This window comes from Aplosporella prunicola, assembly GCF_010093885.1.
Source record: "Aplosporella prunicola CBS 121167 unplaced genomic scaffold K452scaffold_23, whole genome shotgun sequence".
NCBI lineage: Eukaryota > Fungi > Ascomycota > Dothideomycetes > Botryosphaeriales > Aplosporellaceae > Aplosporella > Aplosporella prunicola.
Window position 1 is genome coordinate 179,604 of NW_022983551.1, and position 27,036 is coordinate 206,639.

Consider the following 27,036-nt stretch of genomic DNA (forward strand, 5'->3'; position numbering starts at 1 on the left):
GAGGAAATGGCGAAGCGAGGGCTGGCAAGGCAGAAGTACGCCAAGTGGCAGCAAGAGCGATTCGAGCCGGACGGCGGCGAAGCCAGTACGGCGGGTGACCGCGTCCAGGTCGATTCGAAGGGTGCCCGTGTGCACATAGGCGAATGGGACGACAACCCCGAGGCGAGCAGCGGGTCAGAGAGCCGCATCACGCGCGCCAAGTCCAAGGTCGAGCACGGGAGACGGCGCGTCAGAGGGCTGCTGAACTCGCGGAAAGCCATCAAACAGGCCAAGGACGAAGACGCGGTCGTCGACGTGCTTTACGAGAACCAGCGCGGCTCGTTCTTCTTCGGCATCCCGCTCTTCTCGTCCAAGTCGCTGCTCAACTTCGACCCGGCGCCCTGGGAGAATGGCAAGCACAAGCCGAGCCCCGTCAATATCACAAACGCGTCGGTGCCGGACCCAAGTTGGGAATGGGCGTGGCAGTCATGGTACGTCGACATGTCGTACGATGTCGATGAAGAGGGCTGGGAATACTCTTTCTCGTTCCAGCGCAGCGTGGCCTGGCACGGCACACACCCCTGGTTCCATTCCTTCGTGCGGCGGCGGCGGTGGCTGCGCAAGCGCGTCCGCAAGCATAGCATCTACGGCACGGAGGGACAGAATCTGGATCCGAAGCGCATGAGCGATGCACACATGCTCAATGGCGACTACTTCACCATCCACGCGCCGAAGACCAAGAGCCGGAGCAGCAGCCAGACCCGCGGATGGCCTAGCGCACGCTTCCAGCTACACGAAGAGGGCGAGGAGATTGAGGAAGACATTCCCAACGTGCCCACGCTCATGGCCCACCTCAAGAAAGCAACTGTCGACCGGGAGAAGATAGTCGCGGTGCGACGCTTCCTCGACCAAGGCGGCGACGAGATCTTCTATCTCGCCGAGCAGGTATGTACACCAATCACCCCACCAACCCCAGAAAAAACAAAAGCAACAACACACTAACACACATCCCCAGATGCCCGCCATAATGTCGCTCCTCGTCTTCCAAAACTCGCGACGCAACCTACTCTCGCTGCTGCTCCAGCGCTTCGACCGCGCCTCGCAAGCCGCAGCAGCGGCCTCGTCCGAGAACCAGCAGCAGCACGAGGACCACCACGACCACCTGCTGCAAGCGCTGCGCGCTGCCGACGCCGAGTGCCGCAAGCTCGAGTACTGGAGCGACATCCGCGACATGGCGGTGCGGGGCGAGACGGCGAGCGGCGCCGACTCGGACGCGGGCTGGGGCCCGCCCGCGTGGCGCGGCGTCGATGACAGCGGGCCTGGCGGGGCGGTCAAGGGCGCGGTGCAAGAGTTTAAGGAGGACGCGCCTGCGAGGGAAGGGGGAGAAGGAGGGGGCGAGGGCGAGGGCGAGGGAGAGGGAGAGGGCGAAGGGGAACGCGATGCTCAGATGAGGGATGCTGAGGCTGAGGGCGATGGCGATGGCGAGTGGGACGCCGTAGCCAAGGGCAGAGAGAGGAGCGATGATGGGTTCGTAACGGATCTGAGCGGCGACAGTGAGGACAACGACGACGAGGCAAGGCTGAAGTCTTCGGGCAAGGGCAAAGGAAGGGCGTAGCACCACACCTCGTCTACACACGCCCATGTACGTTTGTTTTCCTAGGTAGGAGTAGCGGCGAGGCTGTCGTTTGTGCGTTCTAGCGTGGGAGGCCGGATTCTGTTCTTCGTTCTTTAAGCCGCGGCGTCCAGGTTGGTTTGGTTTGGTTGGAGTTTGGGATTCAGGAGTTGCGCGCGGACACTAAACATGACCAAGCCAAAAAATCATAAAATAAATATCCTACCCATCCTCATTCTTTTGAATATGCTTGCAAACCAGTGTGTAAGTGAGTCTTGCCAGTGAGGGACGTTACTTGACTAAGGTAAAAGGTATCAATACCCAATGTACGAGAGTATCTAGAAAATATGAGTTACTATGATGGTGAGAAATGTAAGTAGAAAAGTAGGAGCAATCTTGTCATAGTCTTCTCGAAGTATAGGCAAGCATGGAAAGACGTTCGGGCGATATTCAATCACTTCACCTCCCTTCCAACCTCATGTTTCCAGCATCTTTACCTCTAAGTAGATGCCGCCTACTACACACACACACACAAAGCCCAAATGCACCAAGAATCGGAAAGGTTTGTTCAGGAATCCATGTTTGCTATCTAAGTGCCCATGCCCTCATTAATTCATCCAGTCGTGTATGTCGTCTGCTGTGCTACCCGGAACCTGCCCAACGACACCCAAACACCCGCAAAGCCACATGCAGTAAGGTATGGACCTTCGAACCAACCCTCTATCACTGTGGGGCCGCAAGGTTCTGCTCGGTTTCCACACGTGGCACGGCACCGAAACGCTTGTTACCCATGTCGAATATCTAAAGCAAAAGGTCCTGTTAGCACAGCCTCCAGCAGTATGACGTGACGGGATGAAAGCACGGCGACTTACCGCGTAGATGCCCTTGAGGAACGTGTCACCCAAAATGTCAAACGGCAAATCGCCGCGACTCTGGATGCCACCATACACCATGCCGTTGCCAGCATTGGCAAACGCAAGGTCTTCCTTCTGGACTGTGAATTGCTTGTCGCCGACGGCGAAGGTTACATCAGGAAGCTGATTCACCAGGGTGTTGGTCGGGAAGATAAAGCCCTGGTTGGACGAGTCGTACCGAGAGCCGGGGATGGCACTGTAAATGGCCACCACTGTGTCGTCATCGACAAGGGCCAAAGTGGTGCCGGTGTCAGCAATAGCCGTGTTACCGCTGCGCTGGATGGTCGTGCCGTTGATGGTCGCAGAGGCCGAATTGAACTGCCAGAAGCCCTGAGAGTTGTCAATGGGAACGTAGTAAGGGTCCACGCCCGAAGCCTTCAGCACGTCTTGGTCAATGTAGCCAAACGTGTAGAAGCTCTTGCCCTGATCAGGTTCGTTCTTGTCACGCCAGCTGCCAAGATGGGCTGTGAACAGCTCGCTGCCCTTGGGGATGTCGTCTTGTGTGATCATGTTCTCGACAGGGGTAGCAACAGGGTGCGGCTGGACAGTGTTGATGTTGCCCCATGCGAGACCCAGGAGTCCGTCAGTGACGCCGGTCACGAACTGTGAGGAGAGCTGGGTGGCGAGCTCAACGGCCTGATTCTTGATAGTTATGCCACCGATCTTGACATTATCGGTGCCAACAATGCCAGATGCGCTGGACTGGTCTCCATACTGGATACGCCAGGTGCTTTTCGTCTGCTTGTAGGTGCTTGACTTGCTGGGATCAAAGTAGGTGTGTCCATGCGTACGCGCATTAAATGGCAGTTTGTTGGAAGGGATCCACAGGTCGGCACTTCCGGCTGCAGATGCATTAGTCGTAATCAAGGGAAAAGAAAGCAATTCAGGGACTCACTGTCAGGGTCGAGCAGGAAAGTCTGGCCAGGAGTGCCGACGGTCACGCGGCAAAGATACTCGGAATCGTTCTGCTGGTCTTCAACCGTGACCTCTCCCGCGTTGTTCTGGGCGTCGACACGCTTCTGAAGCACATGTTGCTGTACGAGTGCGCGTCCGCCGATGTGGCGGCCAACGCCGTGTTTTCCTTGCTGGTGAACTTTGTTGCAACAGAAATATGGGCCGTCCATGGTAGGGCCGATGTTGTCTGGCATGCGTCAGCGAGCTGAACAATGACATGCATAAGAACCGTCGTTCTCCAAGTGCTCATCTTTCTCCCAGAGAGGCGAAGATAAGGCACCAGGATGGACTTACACTTCCGTATAGCGTAGACGTACGACTTCAACCCCGAACGTTGATAAGAAGGGTTGTGGACGCGCTCGACACGAGTAGGGGTCAAGAACGAGCTGCTGAGGACAGTGTTTCCAGACATGTTGAGGTATTGGAATGCAGCAGTGAAATGGAACAATAGTACAGGTGAAGCAAGTTGATGGTAAAGGTGTGCTGTAGCAAAGAAGACAGAGGGAGAGTTGGATGAAGAGGAAGAGGAAGAAGAAGAAGAAGAGCAACCGGTACTTATAGCCTCAAGCGTGACTTCCGTTCATGCATCCATCTGTCCTACGATGGCATGACGCACCTTCCCACCCACCCGACGTCGCTTGGCCCGCGCGCGCGATCTGCAGACAACAGGGAAGCGGCGAGCCTTGAGTCGAGACATATGTTTCGCCTTGCCCCGGATGTATCGCCTGCGCCCCCGTACGTCATGCTAGCACAAGGCTTGCCTCGCCCTTGCTTCCACGCTTTTGCTTATTTTGCCCGTCTGTCAACCACATATTAAGTATGGAAGCTCCACTATACCCGCCGAACAATCATCAGGCAGCTACAAGAAGCTACCATCAGGTCAGTGGATGACGGGTAGGAATATAAAGGTTGAAAAGGTGCTAGGGTATAAAGGTATCTAGAAAGACACCAAGGCATAAACTTCAAGTAATACATACTTTTATAGTCGTGTATCACGTGGAGTAAGCTGGGCCAGTTATCCGGCCCTATTTCTTTTTCCTGCAGGTGGTATACTGAACCTGCTTGTTTTGAGATAGCTAGGCATTGCCCCGTCCACTACCACCCAACCCTTCTATCACCTGCCACGCCCACGACCCCTGCCGCCGCGTCCGCCTCCATTCCCGCCGCGCCCACCGCCACGGCCTCTGCCGCCGCCACCACCCCCACGCCGTCCACCCGGCATAGGCGGCAGCGGCTCATTCGGTAGTGGAGGCTGCCAGCCACGGCCCGACTGCTTCGACTTCGGTCCGCCGCCGTCGTCACGCTGGCGGTAGCCGTAGCCACCACCACCGCCATGCGGCATGGGGGAGCGGGAGCGTGAGCGAGGCCTGCGCGTCTCGTAGCGGCCCATGGGCGGCGCGTTGTTGCCAGACGGCCGGCCGCGGGCCGCTCCGTTGCCACCGCCGTTGCCACCACGCCCACCGCTCGCGTTGATGCGGATGCTGCCGCGCACTGGACCGTGGGCGGGCGCTTTCCGGCCATAGAAGTTGGCCATGTCGGCGTCATCTTCGTCGTCGCTGTCTAGGTTGATGACGTTGTTCTCGGCGCGCCCCTTGATCGAGATGCCCCCGGCGTTGCGCTCTTGTGCCGCCGCCTGCGGGTCGATCAGGTATTTATTGGCTTGCTTGGCGGAGAAGGTGTCGGTGTTGAAGTACGCCCTACGCGGGCGCATAGGGCAGTCGTCGCCCCAGTGTCTGTCTGAGGCGCATTGGTAGCATGTGACGGTTAGCATGGCTACCTTGTGGATGTTGGGGACCTTCTCTGGGATGAATGTGCGCCACAAGAGAGCGCATTCCTCCTCGATATGGCCTTTTTCCTTGCACAAATCGCAGACGAAGCCGTCCGCGCTGGATCGCGCAAGCTTGGAAGGGCAGTTTTTCTTCTGATGGCCTCGCTCACGGCACTTCGTGCACTTGCTCATCGTCGGGCATGCACCTGAGGTGTGCACGTCGACGGCCCGACAGTGCTTGCATATCCTCGAAGGGCAGACCTCGGACATGTGTTCAAGCAATCCGCAAGTCAAGCAGTGAACTGAATCACTGTCCTTCAAAGCGCCAAAGTAGCGAGTCTGGAGCTCACGCTCTTCCGATGACAGATCCGCCATTTGAGTGCGCAGCATCTGGCCGGCTTGGCCAAGTAACTCGCCTTCTTCGCCCCCAGTGAGGTCTATGACCTCATCCGCGGAAGCTTGCTCCCCGTTCTGAGCACCACTTGTCGAAGCGGCGGTGCCAGAGAGCGCACTTGCGGGCGTTTGTGCTCCTGATGCCCCTTGCTGTTGCCCCTCAGAGGCTGCGGAAGACTCTGCGGATCCTTGGGCGGTGGCATTTTTCGGCTCTTTTATGTCGTTGATCTTCTTTCTCTTCCTTTCGTTTTGAAGCCCTGGGTAGTCTCCAATCTTCAGACTACCATTAAGAATTAAGGACTGCACAACATCTGCCTTGCCCGAGGCGAAAGCACGAACGGCGATTCTGCCGCTGCTATCCCCCTTGTACATCAGCTCCCTTGCTGCGTCCTCTCCGGACACGCTTACAGCAATGTCAATGTTCTTGGTGCTCCCATCCTCAGTGATGGTGAAAACAGGAGGGGAGGAGGCAATTTTTTGGTGCACTTCCGACGCGCCTTCCGGGCTCTTGAACAAAAGCAGCATGTTGATCTCGGGCGAGCCTTCGCCCGCCTGGTCCTCAAAGAGGCCTACTAGATCCGTGTGCACATGTGTGCCAGCCCAATTGTAGAAGCTTTTTCTGAGCTGATCTTTTGGCACAAGGTTATGTGTGCCCTTCTTCCCAGCACGTTGGGGAATCTGCATGCGCACTAACGCCACATGGCAGTCCTTGGGCTTGTTTTGCGCCTCGGACCACAGCGTGTCCAGCTCAGTCTGCAAGAACTCTTCGGCAAGGTCTTTTTCGTAGCCCAGAATCTTGGTCTTTTGCGTCGCGGACAAGCTGATTGTCTTTGGCTTGTCCTTGTCCTTATCTTTGTTCCTGTTCCTCTTCTTTTTCCTCTTGCTATTGCCCAGCGCTGCGGCAGCAGCATTTGCGTCGCCATTCCTGTCCCCAGAGCCGTCGGTCGACGCCTCGCCCTCGCCCTCTTCCCCAATGTCGCCGAACGCAATGAAGTCATCGTTAGCGCTGAGACTCTGCCTCCGAGGCTTGTCGGCGGCGGGCTGCGAGGCTTCCTCCAGCGAGGCCTGGGCGCCGCTGAGCTCTGCCGCCTTGGCGTGCGCCTGCTTGCCGTCGGCCATGTGGGGGAAAGCGTCGGGGTGGGGGTCGGGGGAGCGGTCAGGGCGCAGCAGGTGCGAGTTGGGCGAGGGCGTGTCGCGCGGCTCAGATGGAGGCGACTCGGAGCCCAGCCTCTGTTGCGAGGCGGCGGGCGACGAGCGCGGGGACGGGGCGGCGCCTTGGTCTCTTGGCCGCTTGCGCCCTACGGTCGCAGTGCGCGAGTCGTCCTCTTCTTCTTCTTCTTGGGCGCGCTGCATGAGCTGGCTGGCCGCGGTCGGGAGATAATTGGTTCGTCGAGAATTGCGTCAGGTTAGCGATTTAACATCCATTTGCATTCGTGACATTCTCGCCCGCGCCGGCTGAACTGCGGGTCGCCCAGGAAATTTCCAATCCCTCTCGAGTGTGCGCTCTCTGTACGCTTTACTTTTTTTGCATATATCCACGCTTTCACAAAATGGCCAGCACAAAGATCAAGGAGAAGAAGGATAAGAGCGAGAAGAAGGAGCGGAAGGAGAAGAAGAAGTCCTCCAAGACCGCCGCCGCCGTCGAGCCCGTCTCCGAACCCGAATCCGTCAGCGAACCCGCACCCGCATCAGACGTCGCGTCCTCGCCAGAACCCGCGTCGCGCAAGCGCAAGCGCATTGTCGCGCCGGAAGATGAGCTCGAAGTCGACGTCAACGCGCCCGAGCCGCTGTCCAAGAAAGAGCTGCGCCGAGCCAAGAAGGGCAAGGTAGTCAACAAGCCCGACGCGGCAGCCAAAGCCGGCATCACCGACAACAACAACGACAACGACGCCGCCGCCGCCGATGGCACCGCCACCAAGGCCGGCGCCGCAAAGCCCGCCGAAAAGTCCATCCACGGCATCTGGATTGGCAACCTGCCCTGGACCGCGACCAAGGAGAGCCTGCGCACCTTCATCTGCGAGCACGCCTCGCTGACGGACGAGCAAATCACGCGCGTGCACATGCCGGCGCCGGACAAGGCCTCGGTGGCAACGATGCGCATCAAGCCGACGAACAAAGGCTTCGCATACGTCGACTTCTCCGACGCGGAAGCCGTGCAAGCAGCCATTGGCGCGAGCGAGACGCTGATGGGCGGCCGCCGCGTCCTAATCAAAGACGCGCACAGCTTCGCGGGGCGGCCGCAAAAAGACCCGGCCGAGAAGGAAAAGGACGCGACCAAGGCGCTGGCGGTGCAGGCGAGCGGCGGCAAGGAGCCCAGCCGCCGCGTCTTCGTCGGCAACCTGGCCTTCGACGTTACAAAGGAGGACCTGCTCGAGCACTACGCCAAGTGCGGCCCCGTCGCCGACCTGCACATGGCCACGTTCCAGGATTCCGGCAAGTGCAAGGGCTACGCGTGGGTGACGTTCGAGACGCTCGATGCCGCTGCCGCCGCCGTCGCGGGCTTCGTGCGCATCCCCGTTGAGCGGGACGACGACTCCTCGGACGAGGAAGAGGAGGAAGAAAACGACGACGACGAAGACATGCCCGACGCCGACGCCGCCGCCACCAGCAAACCCAAGAAAGCCAAAAAGCCCAAGAAGGAAAAACTGCGCAAGTGGTTCGTGAACCGGCTAGGCGGGCGGGCGCTGCGCGCCGAGTTCGCCGAGGACGCGCAAACACGCTACAAGAAGCGATACGGCAAGGACTCGAAGGGACGGGGAAGCCACGGCAACGACAACAACGGCGGCGAGGCCGACGCCATCACCGAAGTCGGTTCCGCGCCCGCGCCGCGCCCCAGACGCCAGCCGTACGAGCGCAAGAAGGTCGACGCGCGGACGATCGCGCCCGGAGCGGCGCTGGCGAGCGCGCCGAGGTCGTCGGGCGCGATTGTCGAGGCGAGGGGAAAGAAGATCACGTTTGATTAGTTAGGTGGTTCGTTTTAAGGGGGGGAAGGAGGAAGAAAAAAAAAAAAGCAATGGAGGAGGTTACCGTACTACCCCCTTCTTTCGTGTTTATTTGCTATTTACCTACCTACTATATCCGTTACTGCTGTCTATGCATTAATGTTTGCTTGTCTGTCTGTATACTTTCGCTGCTCAGACGCTCCCACCTTTAACTCTTCTCCACCCCTAGCAGACCTCCCTCTACGAACAACTTCTTTCATGCAGGAAGCCGTTCTCCTTTCGTAAAAGGCGCGGCGTGGTATATTCACACAAGCATGAACGCACGAGAGAATCTCAAGAGCTGGCTTCAAGCTAGGGTGCAAAGGTAAAGGGGAAACCGCACTCTCAGTACACAGGCATAGAAGCACAGCAAGTGCATAGAAAAGAGGTTGCCATCACCGTCATTATTCATCCAAGCACTAGCTACATATATACAGTCCACACACGACCCACCACAACCAACCTACCACTCCAAGCCAGCCCTCCTCCTGGCCGCCTTATTCGTCGCATTTTTCGCCGCACCATCAGCATTGCCATACGCGCCCGTCTCAGTCGTAAACCCCGACTCGACACTCAGTGACTCGATCCTGCCGAGCAAGAACTCGAGCTGGCGGAACGCCGCGCTGGGCTGGTACTGGGGGATCATGTGGCCGCTGAGGGCGACCTCGACCCACGTGAGGCCGCGCTCCGTGTGCGTGGTGCCCATTACGCCGCTGGCGGCGAGGGTGCTCTTGCTCGTGTCGGAGTGGTAGGGCACGTAGAAGGGCTGGGCCGGCCTTTCCTGGAACCCTTGCGCCCCGTTCCATGTCATGTTCTGGATCGTGAGCAAGGTGCCATTGACCAGGAGGATGAAGTCGAGCGCGCCGTGCGCGATGACGGTGCGCTCGGCGCGCTCGATCACGCCCGGCAGGACGGAGAGGCCGGATGGGGCAGACGTGTCCCGGTCTAGCACGCCGTTGCTGCATTCCGCCCATTCTTGCACTGGCGCGTTGATGGCCTTTTGCACATCGGTGCGGTTGAAGTAGATGCTTCCGCCCTCGGGGAGGTAATCGAAGGAGCCAGGGAACCCGAGCACATCCCACAGCACCGGGCAGGTCGTGGCGACTTGGTACATGTCGAAGCACGGATTCGTCAGGCTCACGGCCGAGTAGATCGCGTCCCACACGTCGCACGAGGGATCGTTGTTGTCGACATTGGGCGGCGTGGGCAGCGGGCCCGTCGGCGGGAAGACGAGGTTCTTTTCCAGGAAGTCCGTGTAGCCGCACTTGTCGGCACGCTCGTGGATGTCCTCCATGAACGTGTCGTTGAGGTTGAAGAGGCCGGCCCACGTGTCGACGAAGGGCACGGCGGGGATCTGCTGCAGCAGGACGTCGTAGCTGACGCTGGGGTCGTAAATCATGATCGAGTTGAGGTTGTAGTACTCCTTGTCCTCGGTGTTCAGCATGGCGTCGGCAATGTACGGCACGTACAGGCCGGCGTAGCTTTCGCCGGTGATGTACACCTTGCGGCCGTGCAGGGCGAAGGTGTCGACAAAGTTCTTGAAGAAGCCCAGGAACTGCTCAGCCACCTCTTCTTCGCTCGAGGCGGTCGGGTCGCCCTGCGAGAAGCCGGTGCCCACGGGCTGCTCAACCCACACCATGTTGGTCAGGTTGACCCACGTCCACGGGTTCTGGATCGGCTTGTAGGTGCCGTACTGCCACAGAACGGGGCCGTTCTCTTGCAGGAATCCCTCCAGGGACGAACAGCCGGGACCGCCCTAGTTCATTGTGTTAGCAACATGCTGCGCCCTGAAGAGAGCCTCTTGCTTACGTTCAGCCAAATGGTGATCTCGTCCGTGGCCTCAGGGTTCGACGACGGGAAGTACCAGAAGTAAAGCTCGCTCGTCTCATTGGCCTTGTCAGAAATGGGCAGCAAGCCAGCATAAGACTCGCCAACGTCGAAGTCGACTTCTGGGATAGCGGTCCCATCGACAGCGAACTTCGTAGTGTTGGCATTCTGCGGCACAATAAAGTCGCTCACGCCCCTCCTTGCGTTCTGGCTCTGGTCAACGGCCTTGCGGAAGTTGGCCGTGTCGCCTCTCCGCGGACGCGGCACCTCGGGTAGCTTCCTGTTGGGTCCCAAGACGTGCGCTGGGCTGCGAGCCTCGACGACGGTGGCGGCGAGGGCGCACGCGAGCGTCAGCGCGGCGGTGGTGGCGCGCATGGTGCGTTGATGATGTAGCGAGGAAAGGTGAGGAATGAGAGAGAGGGAGAGAGAGACGCTACGGCAACAGCAGCAGCACGACGACGCCAGACAGCGACACGGCGCATGAGCGGGCGCGCGCGCGCATTTTGTACTGCGCGGCGCGGAGAGGAGGTTGGTGCGTAAGTGCCACGCTCAAAGAGGCAAGTAGGAAACACGGAAGCCAGACATGCCTATCAACAATCGGCATGCAACCTTATGCAGCCATCCCGTCACCACCGCAAATCCGCGCAGATTCCAATTCAATTCCGCAAAAACCCCCTCCTATTCCCGTATCCAACATGCGCCGAAACAATGCCCCGCCTCTCCCGCCTCTCCCGCCTCGCCTCGCCCGCCTTCACCGTCACATACCGTACGACCTATGGACCAGATACCTACCTAATCGCATCACGAGATACGCCCGCCGCCCACCGCCCAACCCAACCCCCCTCGCGCGCCGCGCCCCGGCCCCTGCGCCGATAAGCAGTCCAGCCAGCAGCCGATCAGCTCGGCCACCTGCCTGTCGCGGGGTAGCGGCGGCCGCGGCGGCGCAGGCACGCAGGTACGCACGTGCCCCTGCGAGCGTAGCGACTAGCGTACTCCGTAGCGAGCCGTGCAAGCAGTGGGCACAGCTTGTTTTATCTCCGGGCAACGGGCGATAAGCTGGCAGTTACTGCAGGCCTTGGCTTCTTCACGTATGTATGCTGCACTCGCTTCCATTGCTCGCCTGATGGTGGGGAACAACGGCATGGCATCAGGGACCGGGGTCGCGCTGGCGGCTGGCGTGCCTGCGTGGTTTTGCGCGCAAATAATTGATGCGCTGAGGTCGAGGCAAGCTCGTGGGTGGGGCGCGCGGGCCGCCCAACGGCCGCCCGTTGTGTTGCCCCCCGTTAACTACACCCGAAAAAAAGGCGTCTTTTTCGTATAAATTTCGCTATCGTTGTTGCGTCAGTACTGACTCGATCCGTGATAGACAACCTGCGTCTGCTACTGGATATTAGAGTGCTAAATCCCGCCTATAAATACCAGCCAGGTGCTAAAATTCGATGAATTAGCTACCGACCTACGGAGAAGGGCGTCCCAGGGGTACGAATCAACTACCAGCACCCTGTAGGTAGTTGTTTCGTAACGAGTTGACGCCGTTTTATACGAAAAAGACGCCTTTTTTTCGGATGGTGCCAACGGGGGGCAACACCCGTTGCCCGGCTGGCGGTGGGCGGCGGCGGCCGTGTGTGTGGCGCGTGCTTTTTTGTTTTTGTCTTTTTGGTGATGTGATGCTGGGTCATTACCTGGAGTTCGTAGATATCGAATATGCAATTCACGCAAGCAAAGAGTCAAGAGTGTAGGCGTTATTATCGTAGCTGCATTCGTAGAGACGTAAGAGTAAGGAAACTAGGCAGTCCTATCTACAGGCAACCAGCACCATCACAGCGCTCATCCTGCACCGCCTCTCACTCAAGCATGGAAGTAGCCAGTCCTCGTCTTCGAGACCTCCTGCAGCAGGACATCGAACTTCGGCGTGCCCAAGCCCGTAACCGGGTCCCAGCCCTCCGTGGCATTCCAGCCCGCGTACGGCACATACGGCGCATCCAGGCCGGAGTACATGTCAGTGCCCGTGCAGCCGGTGGAGCCACCGTCAACAATATCCGTCAAGCCCTGGGCGGCCGAGCCGCTGTACAGCCACGGGTTCAGCCATCCCAGGACAGGAAGACCCTTCTCGATGCGGGCGGCGTTGAGCAGTGCGACAATCGACGCGAAAGCGGGCGAGGAGGCGGAGGTGCCGCCAACGAGGGTTTCCCTGCCCTTGTCGACGACGTGGAAGTTGTAGCCCTGCGCCGCGACGTCCGGGAAGCCACGGCCTTCGGGGTTGTAAAGTCCGTCCCAGCGGTCGCCGAGAATGCCGAGGTACTTCGACACAGCCGCATCCTGCCAGTCAGGGCGGGGCCAGATGTCGGAGAAGCCGCCAGACGAGAAGTCGACCGCCTCCTCGGGCTCGACGTGGAAAGTTCCGCCAACGGAGGTAACGTACGGGCATGCGGCCGGGAAGATGGGCAGGAAGCGCGTCGTGTTCTTGCCGTCGTTGGTCTGGCACGCGGAACCTGGGCCTGTGTCACCAGAAGAGAAGAGCACCGAGACGCCGCGCGCGCCGAGCTGCCCGATCAAACTACACACGCTCTCGGCGTACGGACGCGGCACGCTCTGCTCGTCCTCGCCGTATGAGGTCGTCAGCGTGTGGGGCAGCTCCGAGTCGGGCTTCTTGAGCAGCTCCGTGAAGAACTCAAGGTACGGCTCGTTGGACGACTCGCCGGGTTGGTCAAGGTCTGGAACCAGCGGGCCGCGTCCAGAAGTGTAGTAGTAGGTCACATCCAGTGGGGCCACGAGCGGCACCGTGTATTGGATGTCCAGGTTGGCCTCGATACTGTCGTCGGCGGTTTCCTGAGGGAACTGCGAGCCGTTGATCGAGCCGAAATTGAAGCTCTTGGCGGCAGCCCAGGGAGCGTACTTCTCCTCAAACTGCTGCAGATCATCGTAGCGAGCGTATTCCTCGAGGAATCCATTCACGGCCATGAAAGAAGAGCCATTGACCTTGGGCGTGAAGCCCTTGATGTTGTAGAGATCCCTGAGACAGGTCGGAGTAATAGTAGAGTTGCAAGAGGTGGTGTTGAGCTGAAGCTGCGCCTCGCTGAGGAGTTGCTTGTCAAGGACCTGGCTCCTCTCGGGCCTGATCTGAGCGAAACGAGTTGTGGGCTGGATCATCTTAATGTGCTCCTTGATCTCGGCAGGCACGGAGTAACGCAGGGTCCGAACTTTCTGGATGTTCTTGCGGATCTGGCTGCGATAGGTGTTGAACTTGGTGTCCATCATCTTCTCGGCCTGGGAAACGGTTGCATCAAAGTTGATCCACTCGCCATCATTCTCAATGTTCTCGTCCTTGATGCCAGAAGACTGAAGCCAGTCGAGGATGGCCTCGGTGACATCAGCACGAGGACGGAGCAAGGCCTTGAGCTCATCGCGCTTCATGTGCTTTCCATAGTTCGGGTGGCTCGGGGTGGAGATGTCAAGCAGTGTCTGCTCAAAGATCGCCTCGTTCGCGGGCTGCAAAAGACGCATTAGTACCAAAAATAAACAACAAACAATTGCGCAAAACAAGTTCGAAACAAGCAACTGCGGGTTGCATCTACCCCGCTGTTGCTGTATGACAGCTTTGGGTAGGGCGAAGGGCTTATCATACCTGCTTGACAGCGATCATGAAACGCAACTTCTGATCCGCCTCGGGTGAGCCGACCTGGTGCCAATCCTTCGGGACAGCACGCAGTTCCTCCAGACGCTCGAGGTTCGCGAAGCTCAAGCCATTGACGGCGCCAGCCAGAGACAGCAGCCCCGCAACGAGGGTAGCGGCGCGCATGATTGAAAGTGAGGGAAAGAATCCAACGAAAGACCTTCCAAACTCAAGCTGAATGAACGAAGGTCCACACGAAGAGAACGGACGGTACCAAACGAGAGAAGAACAGCGGGATGGGCGCGGTGGAAAGGGCGGCCACGTGTGCCCTTATAAGTCGGGGTCGTCGGCTAACATGCATACAGTCACCAAACAGCAGACTTAACGGCAGCTTGGCGCATGGGGCGGTGGGCCGAGGTTAGTGAGTGTACATGATGGGGCTCCATGTCGAGCTTCCTGATCGGACGATAGGCCGGCCTTACATGGATCGGGTCGCATTGGGCGCGGCTCGGCGTCATGAGCCTCTCGATGAGGGAGGTCGATGTTAGGGAATGGGGAGCTTGGGGCGCAGGCGCTACCTACCGTCGCCTTCTGATTCGTTTCCCCGCCAGGCACGGTTGTCGCGAGCACCGTCGCGTGCTGCCGAGCAACGAATGACACGAAGCAAGGTACATCGCACAGCAAATGACGATTAATTGCTCACTTGCACGCAAGCGTCCGTGAAGCTTAGCTAGTGCCCGTCCCTTATCTCCTCAAGCTCCTCCGCTTTCTTGGCGGTAGCTTCGTCGCCGGCTCGCCCTCCCCGAAATCGAAGACATAGCCGCCATAGTCGTCGTTGTTTTCTTCGAGCTTCCTCTTCGCCCCCTCGCCTTCCTCGCTTGACTGTCTCCGTGTTGCATCGCCGTCGTCCACGTGTTTGATCTTGCGATCGACCGATGCTGCAAATGAAGCTTTGTCGGCTGCCCCAGGACTCTTCTTCCACCAAGCCTCGGCGTCCGCAGCGATTTCGCTCTTCGACTTACCCAATGCCTCTGTAGCAGTCCATCTCGCTCCAGGATTCCACTGCAACAACCCGCTGAGGAAGAGCATTGTGTCCCACGTTGCGTCGACGAATTTGCGTTCGAGATTGTCCACACGCCCATGAGGCATGTGTTCCGTTTCCCACTTGATCAAATTCGGGCAACCCATTGCAGAGAACGCTTGGATGTCTTCAGGGAGCGGGCTGCCGAGAAGTTTCACAATCAGTGACAGCTGATATACTGACGAGTTGCCGGGCAACACCGCCGTGCCGAGAATCAGTTCTCCAATGATCAGACCTGTCGACCAGAGATCAACGGACGGCGTGTAATTTTCAGTTCCGAGTAGCAGCTCAGGGGCTCGGTACCAAATGGTTACGACGCATGGAGACATTGGCCGGGCGGCGTACTCCCGTGCCAACCCGAAGTCAGCTGCAGTCACCCGTTAACATTGCGTCCTAGCCGTGACAGGACAGATAATGCCTCAACTCACCTATCTTGAGCGTGCCGTCTCTTGTAAGCAGGAGGTTTTCCAGCTTGACATCCCTATAATCGGTCAGATGATGGTTATAGAACAAACTTGGCCAAATGTACCTATGAATAATGCTGCTGCGATGTAGATACTCGAGGCCCTCGAGCAACTGCTTCGCGATGCACTTGACTAGAGCCTCGTTAGTCCCTGCGCATAGCACATACTTTAAGACTTCCTAGGCAACTTACCCTCGGCCAGAGTGAATTCCATTTTGTATACGTCAATCAAGCGAGCCAAATCCTATAACATAACCTGGCAAAACCCCTGCCTCTCGGCAGAGGAAGATAAGCCAGTACATATGATATCAAAGTCTTTTCTAAATATCTGCCTCAGCCAGGACTACCAACCTGCTCGCAGAATTCCATGACCATATGGACATCTTCCAGCACCATGTCATCCACAGCGACATCGAGTACATTGATAACATTTGGGTGTTTCAGAGAGCGGAGGATCGAGATTTCTCGCATGGCCGTGATAGGTATGCCATAGTGCCGTTCTTCGTCGAGGATCCGGACCTGCTTGAGGGCTACAATGGCTCCGTTGCGTTTGTCGCGGGCGCGCGATACGATGCCGTAGGCTAGACAAGGTAAGAATAAACTCCTTCTCGGTACTGGGGACGTCAGACGGCCGTACTGCCTTCACCTGCTGCGTTCAGCCTCTCGAAGGAGCTGATAGACGAGCAGTTGCCTACATGTGGATTAGCTGCTGACGTAAAGGTAGGGCGTCGTCGGAAGCTGCTGCTAATACCTAGAAAGCCGCCATCGATACCCAGGTCAAGAGGTTGTCCTGTGATCGAAAGGTAACGAGGAGGTCCATGTGATTCAGCCATTGCTCCGACGTGAAGGTTGCTGCATGGCGCGTTGAGGGTGAAGTTGGTACCTAGGTTCGATCGCGTCGGAAGACGCGACTTGCGACTACACGGCACGCCGTGGCGCAAAACTCCCTGGCGCAATTTCCCCCACACCATTCCAAATTCATATGCTCAAACTTTGTCACCACTATGCGATTGTATGCCTCTAGCTGCGCCCGGGGGTAAACTTTTAATCATACTATTCATTCTGAAGCTGTTGTAATCCAATGTTTGGCACGCCCGCGTCACTGCACAGTTAGCACTTCGGGTACGCCGTACGGTATTTCGTGGAGGTGGTGAGCCAGGGCAAGAGGGCACGCATCAACAACAGTCCGGGAACACTTTAAGCCTAGTATACGACATATTATTGGCGGCTTCCTGAAGATCAAAACAAAAATAGGCCAAATTCCCCATTTCCCATAACATTTGAGCCTATTTACCCGATTCAGCCATAGCGCCTGATATCCCGAACATCTGCCGATTGACTTGCACAGCCACGTCAGGTATTTCGTAGCTACTCCTGCGGAGTAGGGCGTATTACTCCTACGGAGTAGGGTGCCAGGCACCCCCTCACTCCACTCAACAGCCACCCTTTCACACTGCCACAACACCTCGATCGATGGGTTTTCTGTCATTCTATTGACCGCCACGTCATCGGGACGTTGTCCTCGGTTCCTTATCGCTTGACAGCGGGGTCCGAGGGGGCCAGATAGGCATCTCGACAGGATCCGGTGAAGCGACCCATTTGCCGGTCTCCGTCCATCGCAAGTGATGGCTACAAACTTTTTAACACAACGGCATAAAACCTCGTGGAACTATGTGTGTTGATGTGCTTATAAAGAGACTGAGCCTCATCTTATTTCCTCGGCTTTGGTCGGCGATGAGGTCACTTCGGTATTGCCGAATCATTGTTGTGTTGAAATCCGTTTTGACAGCTGACAGTAAGATCGATGACAGCGCCACAGCGATCCGGATAGGCTATAACTTCCGAAGAGGCCGCTCATTGGCTAACTCTCCGTTTCCTTTTCTCGGTGTTTGGTGGATAATCAGTCACCTTGCGCCCTAAGATATTAACACAGTCAGAACGTTGTCTCACCGCTTCTAGCTTTTATTCTGAATATAAAAGCAACGAGTTTTCCTAATTTCTAATATCGCAAGTCCCTTTAATTTGATCTCTCCCTTCCCGAGTGAGATGGCCTTCGCTTTCCGCTTCAGTGGCTTCTCGCGGGGCCACTACTTGTCTCTCATCACATTATGCGTAACACGCCTCACTTCAGCCTTTACCTTCTCCTCTACCGGCTTTACTGTCAATCTGAATGATGTACCGTACTACATCACTCCAGAAGCTGTAGCGACGATTCCCGTAAAGAAAGATCTCTTCGGTACCGCTGTTGCGGGTTTTATGCCCATCACTGTTATCAAGACGAATGACCTGAGCTTCGGTAGTGAAGCGTTCTCATCACTTGCTGCTGAATGGACAAAAGAGGATGATGTCTTTCAATCTGGCTTTCTGAGAGGTAAGTCCAAGTCTGGTTTCCGGGTTATCTGCCTTACCCTCCAACAACATTGTCGAAGGCCACATTGCCCTTGTTCCAACCGCCGTACAGCTTCGTTAATATTATTCATTGGTAGGTATATATGTGCAGTACACTGGCCCATTAGGTCCAAAGCAACACTTTTCTCCCAAGTTTGGTAACGCTTCTATCACGACTACCGCATGTGAAGCTTCCGAGGCTCTGCCAGAGGGTCCGTATTTCGTCTCCTCCACAGGAGAGTTGCACCAGGCCTGGAGGTTGTACGCAGACGTACAAGGAGCATTCACTGAAACAACGATTTCAAAGCCCGATGGCTCATTTTCTGTTCTTCCTGCCAACACGAAAGGTCAATCACTTGCTGTCGCAGTGCCATCCCGTTTGTACTTCACAAAGACAGAGGAGAAACCACTTGCTGGCGTTCGTCTCGGTGTAAAGGATATCTTCGATGTCGCCGGTCTAAAAACCAGTAACGGAAACCGGGCGTGGTATCATTTCTACCCAGCAGCGAATACTACCGCAGTCGCTGTGCAGCGTCTAATCGACGCTGGCGCTATTGTGGTTGGAAAAATGAAAACAAGCCAGTTCGCCAACGGTGAGTCCGCGACCGCGGAATGGGTTGATTACCACGCGCCTTTTAACCCACGCGGAGATGGCTACCAGCAACCTGCGGCTTCTTCATCCGGCCCCGGCGCTGGAGAAGGTGCATACCCATGGCTCGATATAACCATCGGCTCTGACACTGGCGGTAGCATAAGGTCTCCAAGCCAAGTACAAGGACTGTATGGAAACAGGCCTTCCCATGGACTGGTACCACTGACAAACGTCATGCCTTTGGCACCTGAGCTTGACACGGCAGGGTTCCTGACGCGCGACCCAGCACTATGGACAGCTGCGGCAAAGGCACTGTATCTCTCCAATATTACCGTAACCTCGTCTTACCCCTCGAGCATCCTTACATGGGGATTCCCGGAAAAAGTCGAGAGCGACGGTGACGCAGCTCTGGCCGCTTTTCTCTCAAACATCACACGATTCCTGCAAGCGAATGCCACTGCCTACGACCCCATCACAGACTGGTCTGCCTCAAAGCCGGATGCTCCACCATTAACGGAGTTACTCAACATTACATATCCTCTCCTCATTGCCAAAGAACAGACCCGCCTGGTCCGCGATCCGTTCTATGCCGACTACGCCGCCGCACACGATGGGCGCCTTCCTTTCGTCAACCCAGTACCATTGGCACGATGGGGATGGGGTGATAACTCCTCTGCGACGATCGAGGAGGGTATTGCAAACAAGACGCTCTTCATGGACTGGTTCAATAGCAACGTGCTCGTTCCAACCCCAGAGACATGCAGCAATAGCCTGTTAATCTATGCTTTGGCCGGATTTACTGGATTTGAACCTGATTATCGCAACCTGTTTGAGGAGCTCCCCGATGCTCCAACGGGATTCAATCCAGCGAGAGTTAGCGTCTTTAGCGAGGCTCCAGATGTGGTTGTGCCTGGTAAGTTTCCCCTTTTTTAGTTGGGTAAGCATTCCAAATTGACTAACTCGCTATTTGTAGTCGGAAAGTTCAGTTATTTCTCAACGATCACGAACCATACCGAAACGCTCCCAGTTTCGGTGGATATCATGGCTGCGAAGGGGTGCGACGGGATGATTTTCTCGCTTGTTGAGGACCTGGTGGCTGAAGGGATTCTCAGTGTAAGTCAGGCTGGTATGAGCCATGAAGATGGTGGTGAGATTTTGTACAAACGCTGGTGAGAGGCATCGGGCTCCAATCATGGCCAACATAGCTTCTCAAGGTATGTAGTTGAATGGTATTAATCCTGGTTCTGACTGCAACAAACATTGAATTTGTTTGCTCAAATCTGGACTCTTGGACAACTGGTTCGTTAGTTACTAAGTCTCGTGGTATAAATTCGGTTAACCTTGTCCTAGCCGTCATTGTGAAGCTTCTAACGTTCGTCACCGTGAAGCGAGATGGTGATAATTGTATGGAGTAGAAGAAGATACCTAGTTAAGATATGTTGAGTCTATGTGTGCTCTAAGACCTTTTCACCCATACCCTAGGGCTCCGGCTGGGAGCTAGGCAAGGAGTACTCTGCAGGGACTGCTTATATCATCCCCTGTCTCGCTAGGCGGTGGATCTCGGTTCGCGGTGACGGAAGTTAGTTTGGTATTAACAACCGCGGAGGATTAAACTGTTCAAGCCATCAAAGTAATCTTTGAAAATAAAATTTGTTGGCATTTTGTCTTTTTTTTAGCAAAATTAATAAGTACGATTTACAGAATACAGAAAGTATTTTAGCATGTCTTCTGGAAGCTTTACCCTTTATTATCATTGTTATTGTCTTGTCTTTGTCCGCTACGTACAATTATATCGGCTTGCCGAAACAAACCGAGACAAACCGGGCGCAATCACGTCATCAACAGCATCTTCAACTCCCAGAGCACGTGTAAGAGAAACCGCAACCATTCACAAACCCTCCTCCACTTTCGACGTGTGTCCTCGCCCTTCCATCCAAACAATCACGCCTCCAAAAATATAAAATGGGCTCCCAGCAATCCGTCCCCGCAACGCAAGCCACGACAATCTACTTCGGCTACGGCAGCAACCTCTGGCTTTCGCAGATGCGCTCGCGCTGCCCGACATCGAGCTACCTCGGAATCGGACGCCTTGAAGGCTACCGCTGGCAGATCAACGAGCGGCACTACGCCAACATCGTTGAGACACAGTCAGCTGATGATGTGGTATACGGTCTGGTGTACGACCTGCCGCCAGCAGACGAGGCGCTGCTTGATCGCTATGAGAACGTACCGCACGCGTACACCAAGGAGAACATGTCTGTTGATTTTTGGCTCGAGGGCGGCGGGGTGCGAGAGACAGATGACCGGGCCGTGCTGGGAAATGACCCGGAAGCCAAGCAGATGCTGGTGTATATCAGTCGGACTAACGTCACCGATAGTGATCCGTACAAAGAGTACATTGGGCGCATGAATAACGGGATTAAGGATGCGGTGTCTCTGGGTGTGCCGCAGGAGTATTTTGATGAGGTCTTGAGGAAGTTTATTCCAGCGGAGGAGCAGGTCGAGTTCACAGTGGAGACCAAGAGATCGAAACGGACGTTGAGGGACGCACAAGATGGCTCGCCATCGCCTTATCGCCATTTGGCTCCGCTCATGGATACCCGTCCATAGGATTGCATCCACACCACGATCATGACGGCGATTCATTGCTAGCATGGAATTGGTGTAAATGTGTTTCCTAGAAGTAGATAGAAAGATTGACCTAATATCCACCAGACAACCCGTGTATAGCAATGCAGTAACCCTTCTCAGGCAACAGTAAAAGCATATGGTAAAGAGGGTAAGCGAATGTTGACTTGCAATCATAAAGGAAAGGACTTCAGTGCACAGACCGAGAGAGTATATCGATGCTTAAAAGATAGTCTAGTTACCTAGGTACCTCCATCACCTCGAAAAGTTGGAAAGCAAGCCGCATGCAAAAAGGCAAAAAAGACAAACAACAAACATGTACCTGGCAAACCGTTCAGTGATCCGATTTAGCATACAGTAATACAATCGGAAATGGTAGCTGACTGATCTACAGACCAGAATGTGGCGCAACTCTGCTTATAGTGATTGACTATTTAGTGAAAGCCAGGTCCTTTGCGGTACCAAGGTAACACACTCCCCTTTCTTTCACACCTTATTCCCACGCATTTACGTCATACCTGCTACCTCGTAAGTATTTTTCTCTTCTCTTCAGCTCCAATCTAACAACTTCCGAGCACCTTCAGAAGCCTCGCCCAACCTTTGCAGAAAACGACCTCCACGTACCGCCGATATGGCCGCAACATGGCGGCCATACTTCCTCGAAGTCCCAATCGCAGTTCCGTTAGAGATCGAGCTCCTGCTTCTTGACGCTGCGGTCGGCGGCGCATGCTCGTTACGTACGCATATGATCGAAACACTCCTCAAAGTCAAAAGCAATCATGGCGACCAGGCAATTTTCCACATGAATCCCTTCGGTCTCGGCTTTTTCACTGAGGACATCCTCGACTACTTGGCTATCCGCAAGCTCTCACAAATCAACAAGGCCATGCGCGAGAAGATGCAAACACTCGAAGACACGTGGCTTACCCACGCTCTGAGGAAGCGTAGACGCATGAACCTCACCCAGTTCGAAGCATTCATTGCCAGCCCGAGCCCGATTATCGACACACTATCCTTGGTCGTCATTGACAGGAACTTACCGGCGGACTTGGAACTGCTGAGGAAAGTCGGACTCGGGAAGCCTAGCGGTCAAGGACAATACCGACTAGAACTCATGCGCGACAAACTCGCGTCTCTTGTTTACAAGCCATGGCTCAAAGCTGTCATGAAAATGCCGCCTTCAGTCCGCTCGGTCGAGATTATCAACGTGCCTTTTATCCCTATGAAAACGCCAGAGTCAGGTTGGACTGCGAAGGTTGCTTTGCGGATTGCAGCGAAGACGAAGAACCGATGCATCATCAAGTTCGCCGATACAAACGACGGGAGCCACTTTGTGTCATTCTTTCCGCCCTGGAAGAAACGTCTTTTAGGCGATTGCAGCGCCCAAGACCGTGAGCGTAGTCTTCAAGATGAAGGTCATCTGATACTTCAGCGCAAAACGCCTAAGGATCCTCTCGCGAGGGTGGGATTGGCCTTACGGAAGTCTCGCAAGAGGAAGCTTAAAGCCTTGAAGACCTAGTGCGCTTGGATTTGTACACGTCTGGAATGGTACTTGTGGAAGCAACATACACTCACCGAGCTTGTCCACTACTGGTTCGAAAGCCTATGACAAACTGAACAGCACGTCTTAAGAAGTCATCGTTGGGGGGGGGTGCGGATACCTTGGGGGAAACCAGACAAGGAGACAAGAACTTTCATACAACCATCCTTTGTAGATCACTTTGGAACAATGTATTATTCAGTAAAAGAGTTCCTAGAGCATCCCCAGTGATTACGTACAGATTGCGACGCACTGAAGGAAAACTACTATTTGCAAATAACAATGCTTGTGGGGTAGAGTCATCAATCTGTAAGAAGGCATCGCTAGACGCCAGCCATCGTGAAAAAGGTGGTCTGGTTCGGAACAAAGAGTGTTCCGGTCTTTCGTGGTCAATCGTCAAAATTTTAACGTCAACCTTGGTTCAAATCATATTTACCAGTCATTTCCCAAATTACTTTGCATATAATAAAACCTAACTCCTCCTGTCAAGTGTAGATGTACGTTTGAACGTGCATTTTATCACAATATACATCAAAAGTACATCTAAGCTTGACGAAAGCTTTTTTTTCGTACACATCATCAGGCCTTCCTTCACCCATCGGGCATTTGACAGGTAGACGAACTTTTCGAGGTCTAGGCATCCTCATTCTTTGCAGTCGAATACCCCGCGAGTGGCAGTTCAGTGCACAGCCTTCCTGAACGCTGAGGATTGCGTTACAATGCCGTTGTTCAAGGACATGGGCATTATCGACACCATCAAACGTCATGCAACTATAATATCGTTTCAACAACTCCTTGCTCACTTTCTGGAGCAACATGTATATAATAAACTCCTTCCCTCCAGAGGAAAGGACCAGATCAGAGACGTATCAATGGCTGGCTTCAACGCATCATCAAGCACAGGCCCTACTGTGACTCCCCAGACCAATCTGCTCTCCCTCCCGGCTGAGGTGAGGCAGATGATCTTGAAGGAGGTCATGGGTGTATGTAGCTTGAGAGATGCGGCTATACCGAAGCTGCCGCCCCTGTCCGCTGGCAGTGCCACGGACGTCTGCGATACGCATGTAGACGAGGGCGAGATTGTCGACATTGCGGACGACGACATCGACGAGTTCAAGCGAGCCCGACAGCTGAGCCAAATCTGCGGCACGCTGCGCAACGACATGGAATTCCTGGAGCCCCGGTGGCTCTGCGAGAAACGCGCTCGTTTTGATGTCGTCCAATTTGAGAGCTTCGTTGAGAACGCTTCCTCAGAGGAGTGGTTAAAGACGGATGCTGTCGTGTTGGACCTTAAGCTCTACGACAAGAGCTTCCTTGCCCTCAACAATCTCCCTGGAGGCATATGGAAGTACTTTCCTCATCAGGCCCACTGTCCGGACAATTGCCATGACTTTGGATGCCTCCCTCGGGACCTGAACGGGCGCACACGTGCCCTCCTCCGCTGGTGGGAAGTTCTGGTGATGAAGTTACCGCAGCGGATCAAGTATGTCGAGCTGGACGGATTGCCCGACCCCACCGATGTTTTAGAGGATTCCGTCTGGAGGGCGGACCCGTACAGGGATTTGTACGCGGGGGAATTATACGGCTTGTCCTTGCGGTTGTTACGCCACAACCCGAAGGAGATGGTCATCAAGCAGGCGGGGTTCCACTGGATAAGCAAGAATTATCGGCGGCATGAGTATATGCCGCCCTGGATGTCCATGGAGCACGAGCGAATCCAGGAGTCTTAGACTCGTCAAGATAGAAGATCGTCAAGATAGAAGAGACGGAAAGAAATAGTTAGAAATTGAATGTGTTCATTAGAGAGAGAGAACCTAGCAATGATGAGAATGTTAAGAGTTGCGCGCATGACGCGATGTCGTCTCGCGGGCGTCCGAGCTTTTTGGCGCAAGCCGGCTTCGAGCTGCTTCCTTCCGCGGGTCTCGCTGTCTCTCTCTCTCTACCTAAGTATCTCTACTTTGTATCTATTACACCATGCTGTTCGACCAGTCCCATACAACTTCCCTCGCTGCAAAGTCACCCTCGCCGTGAGGGAGAATAGACGATTGTCAGCCGCAGCATCAGATCCCTGCCCCGCTTCCGCTAACATTCCAGCAGGTACTCTTCCGGCGTACCATTAACTCCTGTTGACACCTATCCTCCACCCACCACGCCCGCCGATTCCGCTCGCTTTTTGACTCTTGTCTGCCACCATGGCAGCCTCCATTCAAGATCGCACCGACGAGTTTCGCTCCATTTTACACCAGGCCCAGCGCCGCCTCGCCTCGTCCAAGGTCGGCGCTCAGCGGCAGTCGCTGCTGACGGCCTCGCAGCGCGCTGAAGCGGCCAATGGCACTCCGACGCGCGGACAGCGCTCTGAATTTGCGCGCAAGGCGGCGGACATTGGGCGCGGCATCTCAGGATCCATGGCCAAGCTGGAACGTCTGGCCCAGCTAGCACGGCGCAAGACGCTGTTCGACGACCGTCCTGTCGAGATCGCCGAGTTGACCTACGTTATCAAACAAGATCTAGCGCAGCTTAACGGCAGTATCAAGCAGCTACAGGGAATATCAGCCGCGCAGCACCCGCGCGCCCAGCAGCAGGCCGACCAGGAGGGCGAGCACAATAAGAATGTTCTGCTGCTACTACAAGGTCGTGTCGCCGACGTCGGCCTCTCGTTCAAGGAGGTCCTCGAGCTGCGCACCAAAAACATACAAGCCTCCAAATCGCGGACCGAGAACTTCGTTTCGTCCGTCTCGGCTTCAGCCCAGCAGCAGCACGCCGCACTCGCTGAGCCCGGCCGCTCCGATTCACCCCTCTACCAGCCGCCTCAGCGCGGCCGCAGTCCTAAACCGCCTGCATACAACACGACAAATGCCGCGCAGCAGGACCTTCTCACGCTTGAGCCTAACGGTTCCGGTTCCTCGGCTCTCATAGGTGGATCCCGCGGCGGCCACATGTCGGACCAGCAGCTGTTGATGATGGAGGAGGCCCAGGCCCAACCAACCAACACGTATATCAACCAGCGCGGTGAAGCCATTGTAGCTATCGAACAAACCATCTCCGAGTTAGGCGGTATCTTTGGCCAGCTGGCGCAGATGGTCTCAGAGCAGAGCGAGATGATCCAGCGCATTGATGCAAATACCGAGGACGTGGTTGATAACGTCCAGGGCGCCCAGCGCGAGCTAATGAAGTACTGGGGTCGCATGAGCGGCAACCGCTGGCTCGTCGCTAAGATGTTCGGCATACTAATGATTTGTGAGTCTCTTTCTCCCTTTTCTCTTCAGCCACAAACAGTCGCGCTAATATAAGTTTGAAGTCTTCCTCCTCTGGGTTCTCATCGCGGGCTAGCCATCCCGTATTTCTTCTCATCAATTTCTCATCCTATTTTTTGCGCCTCGCGCACTGCATTTTTGGCGTTCAAGAGACAGGGTGTGGGTCGGCTTTGCCCTTACATGGGCGTGCAGCCTTCTTTTGGATTTAGATCACACAACTACAACCATGTAGAACGTGCCCGGCATGTGGCGATTTGTACCGCAGAGTGGCCCTTCTTTGGATCCAACAGCTACGACTGCGGCTACGGAAATCTCTGACCAGCTCTCTTCTGCGACTGCATCTGCAACTTCCGGATCTAGAAGCTGCTTAGACTCGGCAACACCAGGTTACCAGATGATGGCGTACCCGCATCTTTTGGCATTGACCATAGTTGATATCAATCGCTGGAGTTACTGCGATTGCATATACTGCCTGTAAGGCTCTTTTCACAACATCTACATAACTTCTATCAACATAGTTTTTAATCTAGTGGTTACCACACAGCGCTTATTGAGGACTATCTGATGCCATTACTTGTGTGACGGCGATGAAGCTCAGGTATATCGGTAGTGTACACTCTGCGAATCTCTTAGAGAGAAAGGTTACGATTGAGTGCTATGCATTGCAAAGGTTGAAGCAACTTCGGCTAGTTGTTCCTAGGAACGGGGAAAAGGCCAAAGGCTGGAGTGACTAGGTAGGCAATACCCGGATCTTGCGCAGTCACCTTGTCATCGGGCTCGGGCGGGGCAGTCACGACTGTTACCTGTGACCTGTTCCGTAGCGGGCAGTCACTATACCACGCGTTCCTTCCTCGCGCTAGCGGCCAGCTGGAGTGACTGCCTCCGCTCATATAAGAGACCGTCTCCCCACCCTCTCCGCTGTTTTTCTTCCCCACCTTCCCGTCCTTTCCTTCACTTTTCTTCCTTCCTTTTCTTCCTTCCTTTTCTTCCTTCCTTTTCTTCCTTCCTTTTCTTCCTTCCTTTTCTTCCTTCCTTTTCTTCCTTCCTTT

General features: G+C 55.4%; 11 protein-coding genes across 11 annotated transcripts; 6 read left to right on the top strand and 5 right to left on the bottom strand.

Annotated features, from left to right (window-relative positions):
• Positions 1 to 6: 6 nt before the first annotated feature.
• On the top strand, positions 7 to 1,594 carry K452DRAFT_234224 (uncharacterized protein; the record flags this gene model as incomplete). The annotated part of the gene is made up of 2 exons (XM_033537356.1): positions 7 to 924; positions 995 to 1,594. 2 exons carry the CDS (start codon positions 7 to 9, stop codon positions 1,592 to 1,594), a joined length of 1,518 nt encoding a protein of 505 aa, XP_033394197.1.
• Positions 1,595 to 2,314: 720 nt separating this feature from the next.
• On the bottom strand, positions 2,315 to 3,871 carry K452DRAFT_234009 (uncharacterized protein; the record flags this gene model as incomplete). The annotated part of the gene is made up of 4 exons (XM_033537347.1): positions 2,315 to 2,392; positions 2,464 to 3,347; positions 3,401 to 3,646; positions 3,754 to 3,871. 4 exons carry the CDS (start codon positions 3,869 to 3,871, stop codon positions 2,315 to 2,317), a joined length of 1,326 nt encoding a protein of 441 aa, XP_033394198.1.
• A 702-nt stretch (positions 3,872 to 4,573) lies between these two features.
• Positions 4,574 to 6,973, bottom strand: K452DRAFT_301023 (uncharacterized protein; the record flags this gene model as incomplete). The annotated part of the gene is made up of 1 exon (XM_033542395.1): positions 4,574 to 6,973. The coding sequence occupies one exon, from the start codon at positions 6,971 to 6,973 to the stop codon at positions 4,574 to 4,576; it is 2,400 nt and encodes a 799-aa protein (XP_033394199.1).
• Positions 6,974 to 7,149: 176 nt separating this feature from the next.
• On the top strand, positions 7,150 to 8,788 carry K452DRAFT_290631 (uncharacterized protein; the record flags this gene model as incomplete). The annotated part of the gene is made up of 1 exon (XM_033541032.1): positions 7,150 to 8,788. A coding segment is annotated over exon 1 (1,409 nt), but the record flags the coding sequence as incomplete, so codon positions are not given.
• A 200-nt stretch (positions 8,789 to 8,988) lies between these two features.
• K452DRAFT_276917 (uncharacterized protein) lies at positions 8,989 to 10,861 on the bottom strand. The gene is made up of 2 exons (XM_033539305.1): positions 10,411 to 10,861; positions 8,989 to 10,357 (listed from the first exon to the last, which is right to left on the bottom strand). Exons 1-2 carry the CDS (start codon positions 10,801 to 10,803, stop codon positions 9,065 to 9,067), a joined length of 1,686 nt encoding a protein of 561 aa, XP_033394201.1. The 5' UTR covers positions 10,804 to 10,861; the 3' UTR covers positions 8,989 to 9,064.
• Positions 10,862 to 11,928: 1,067 nt separating this feature from the next.
• K452DRAFT_256012 (uncharacterized protein) lies at positions 11,929 to 14,265 on the bottom strand. The gene is made up of 2 exons (XM_033538378.1): positions 14,054 to 14,265; positions 11,929 to 13,917 (listed from the first exon to the last, which is right to left on the bottom strand). The coding sequence occupies exons 1-2, from the start codon at positions 14,225 to 14,227 to the stop codon at positions 12,277 to 12,279; spliced, it is 1,815 nt and encodes a 604-aa protein (XP_033394202.1). The 5' UTR covers positions 14,228 to 14,265; the 3' UTR covers positions 11,929 to 12,276.
• A 491-nt stretch (positions 14,266 to 14,756) lies between these two features.
• Positions 14,757 to 16,440, bottom strand: K452DRAFT_256016 (uncharacterized protein). Its single transcript, XM_033538379.1, has 7 exons — positions 16,337 to 16,440; positions 16,223 to 16,276; positions 15,937 to 16,166; positions 15,778 to 15,829; positions 15,652 to 15,718; positions 15,551 to 15,603; positions 14,757 to 15,489 (listed from the first exon to the last, which is right to left on the bottom strand). The coding sequence occupies exons 1-7, from the start codon at positions 16,416 to 16,418 to the stop codon at positions 14,786 to 14,788; spliced, it is 1,242 nt and encodes a 413-aa protein (XP_033394203.1). The 5' UTR covers positions 16,419 to 16,440; the 3' UTR covers positions 14,757 to 14,785.
• A 1,063-nt stretch (positions 16,441 to 17,503) lies between these two features.
• On the top strand, positions 17,504 to 20,012 carry K452DRAFT_256020 (uncharacterized protein). Its single transcript, XM_033538380.1, has 3 exons — positions 17,504 to 17,956; positions 18,072 to 19,478; positions 19,539 to 20,012. The coding sequence occupies exons 1-3, from the start codon at positions 17,632 to 17,634 to the stop codon at positions 19,736 to 19,738; spliced, it is 1,932 nt and encodes a 643-aa protein (XP_033394204.1). The 5' UTR covers positions 17,504 to 17,631; the 3' UTR covers positions 19,739 to 20,012.
• A 212-nt stretch (positions 20,013 to 20,224) lies between these two features.
• K452DRAFT_290636 (uncharacterized protein) lies at positions 20,225 to 21,316 on the top strand. Its single transcript, XM_033541033.1, has one exon. It carries the CDS (start codon positions 20,528 to 20,530, stop codon positions 21,173 to 21,175), a length of 648 nt encoding a protein of 215 aa, XP_033394205.1. The 5' UTR covers positions 20,225 to 20,527; the 3' UTR covers positions 21,176 to 21,316.
• Positions 21,317 to 21,824: 508 nt separating this feature from the next.
• Positions 21,825 to 22,712, top strand: K452DRAFT_311431 (uncharacterized protein; the record flags this gene model as incomplete). The annotated part of the gene is made up of 1 exon (XM_033543425.1): positions 21,825 to 22,712. One exon carries the CDS (start codon positions 21,825 to 21,827, stop codon positions 22,710 to 22,712), a length of 888 nt encoding a protein of 295 aa, XP_033394206.1.
• A 2,213-nt stretch (positions 22,713 to 24,925) lies between these two features.
• K452DRAFT_328696 (uncharacterized protein) lies at positions 24,926 to 26,063 on the top strand (the record flags this gene model as incomplete). Its single annotated transcript, XM_033545000.1, has 2 exons — positions 24,926 to 25,970; positions 26,032 to 26,063. 2 exons carry the CDS (start codon positions 24,926 to 24,928, stop codon positions 26,061 to 26,063), a joined length of 1,077 nt encoding a protein of 358 aa, XP_033394207.1.
• Positions 26,064 to 27,036: the final 973 nt, after the last annotated feature.

Bases quoted from the DNA above. Each gene is read 5' to 3' on its own strand.
- K452DRAFT_276917 (XM_033539305.1), bottom strand. From the start codon at position 10,803: ATGCGCGCCACCACCGCCGCGCTGACGCTCGCGTGCGCCCTCGCCGCC. The intron at 10,358-10,410 runs GTAAGCAAGAGG...ACAATGAACTAG, and splicing joins AGATCACCATTTGGCTGAAC to GGCGGTCCCGGCTGTTCGTC.
- K452DRAFT_256012 (XM_033538378.1), bottom strand. From the start codon at position 14,227: ATGCGCGCCGCTACCCTCGTTGCGGGGCTGCTGTCTCTGGCTGGCGCC. The intron at 13,918-14,053 runs GTATGATAAGCC...CGTCTTTTGCAG, and splicing joins TCATGATCGCTGTCAAGCAG to CCCGCGAACGAGGCGATCTT.
- K452DRAFT_256016 (XM_033538379.1), bottom strand. From the start codon at position 16,418: ATGGCTGAATCACATGGACCTCCTCGTTACCTTTCGATCACAGGACAA. The intron at 16,277-16,336 runs GTATTAGCAGCA...ATCCACATGTAG, and splicing joins TATCGATGGCGGCTTTCTAG to GCAACTGCTCGTCTATCAGC. The intron at 15,719-15,777 runs GTAAGTTGCCTA...ACGAGGCTCTAG, and splicing joins GGAATTCACTCTGGCCGAGG to TCAAGTGCATCGCGAAGCAG.
- K452DRAFT_256020 (XM_033538380.1), top strand. From the start codon at position 17,632: ATGGCCTTCGCTTTCCGCTTCAGTGGCTTCTCGCGGGGCCACTACTTG. The intron at 17,957-18,071 runs GTAAGTCCAAGT...ATTCATTGGTAG, and splicing joins TCAATCTGGCTTTCTGAGAG to GTATATATGTGCAGTACACT. The intron at 19,479-19,538 runs GTAAGTTTCCCC...CGCTATTTGTAG, and splicing joins TCCAGATGTGGTTGTGCCTG to TCGGAAAGTTCAGTTATTTC.
- K452DRAFT_290636 (XM_033541033.1), top strand. From the start codon at position 20,528: ATGGGCTCCCAGCAATCCGTCCCCGCAACGCAAGCCACGACAATCTAC.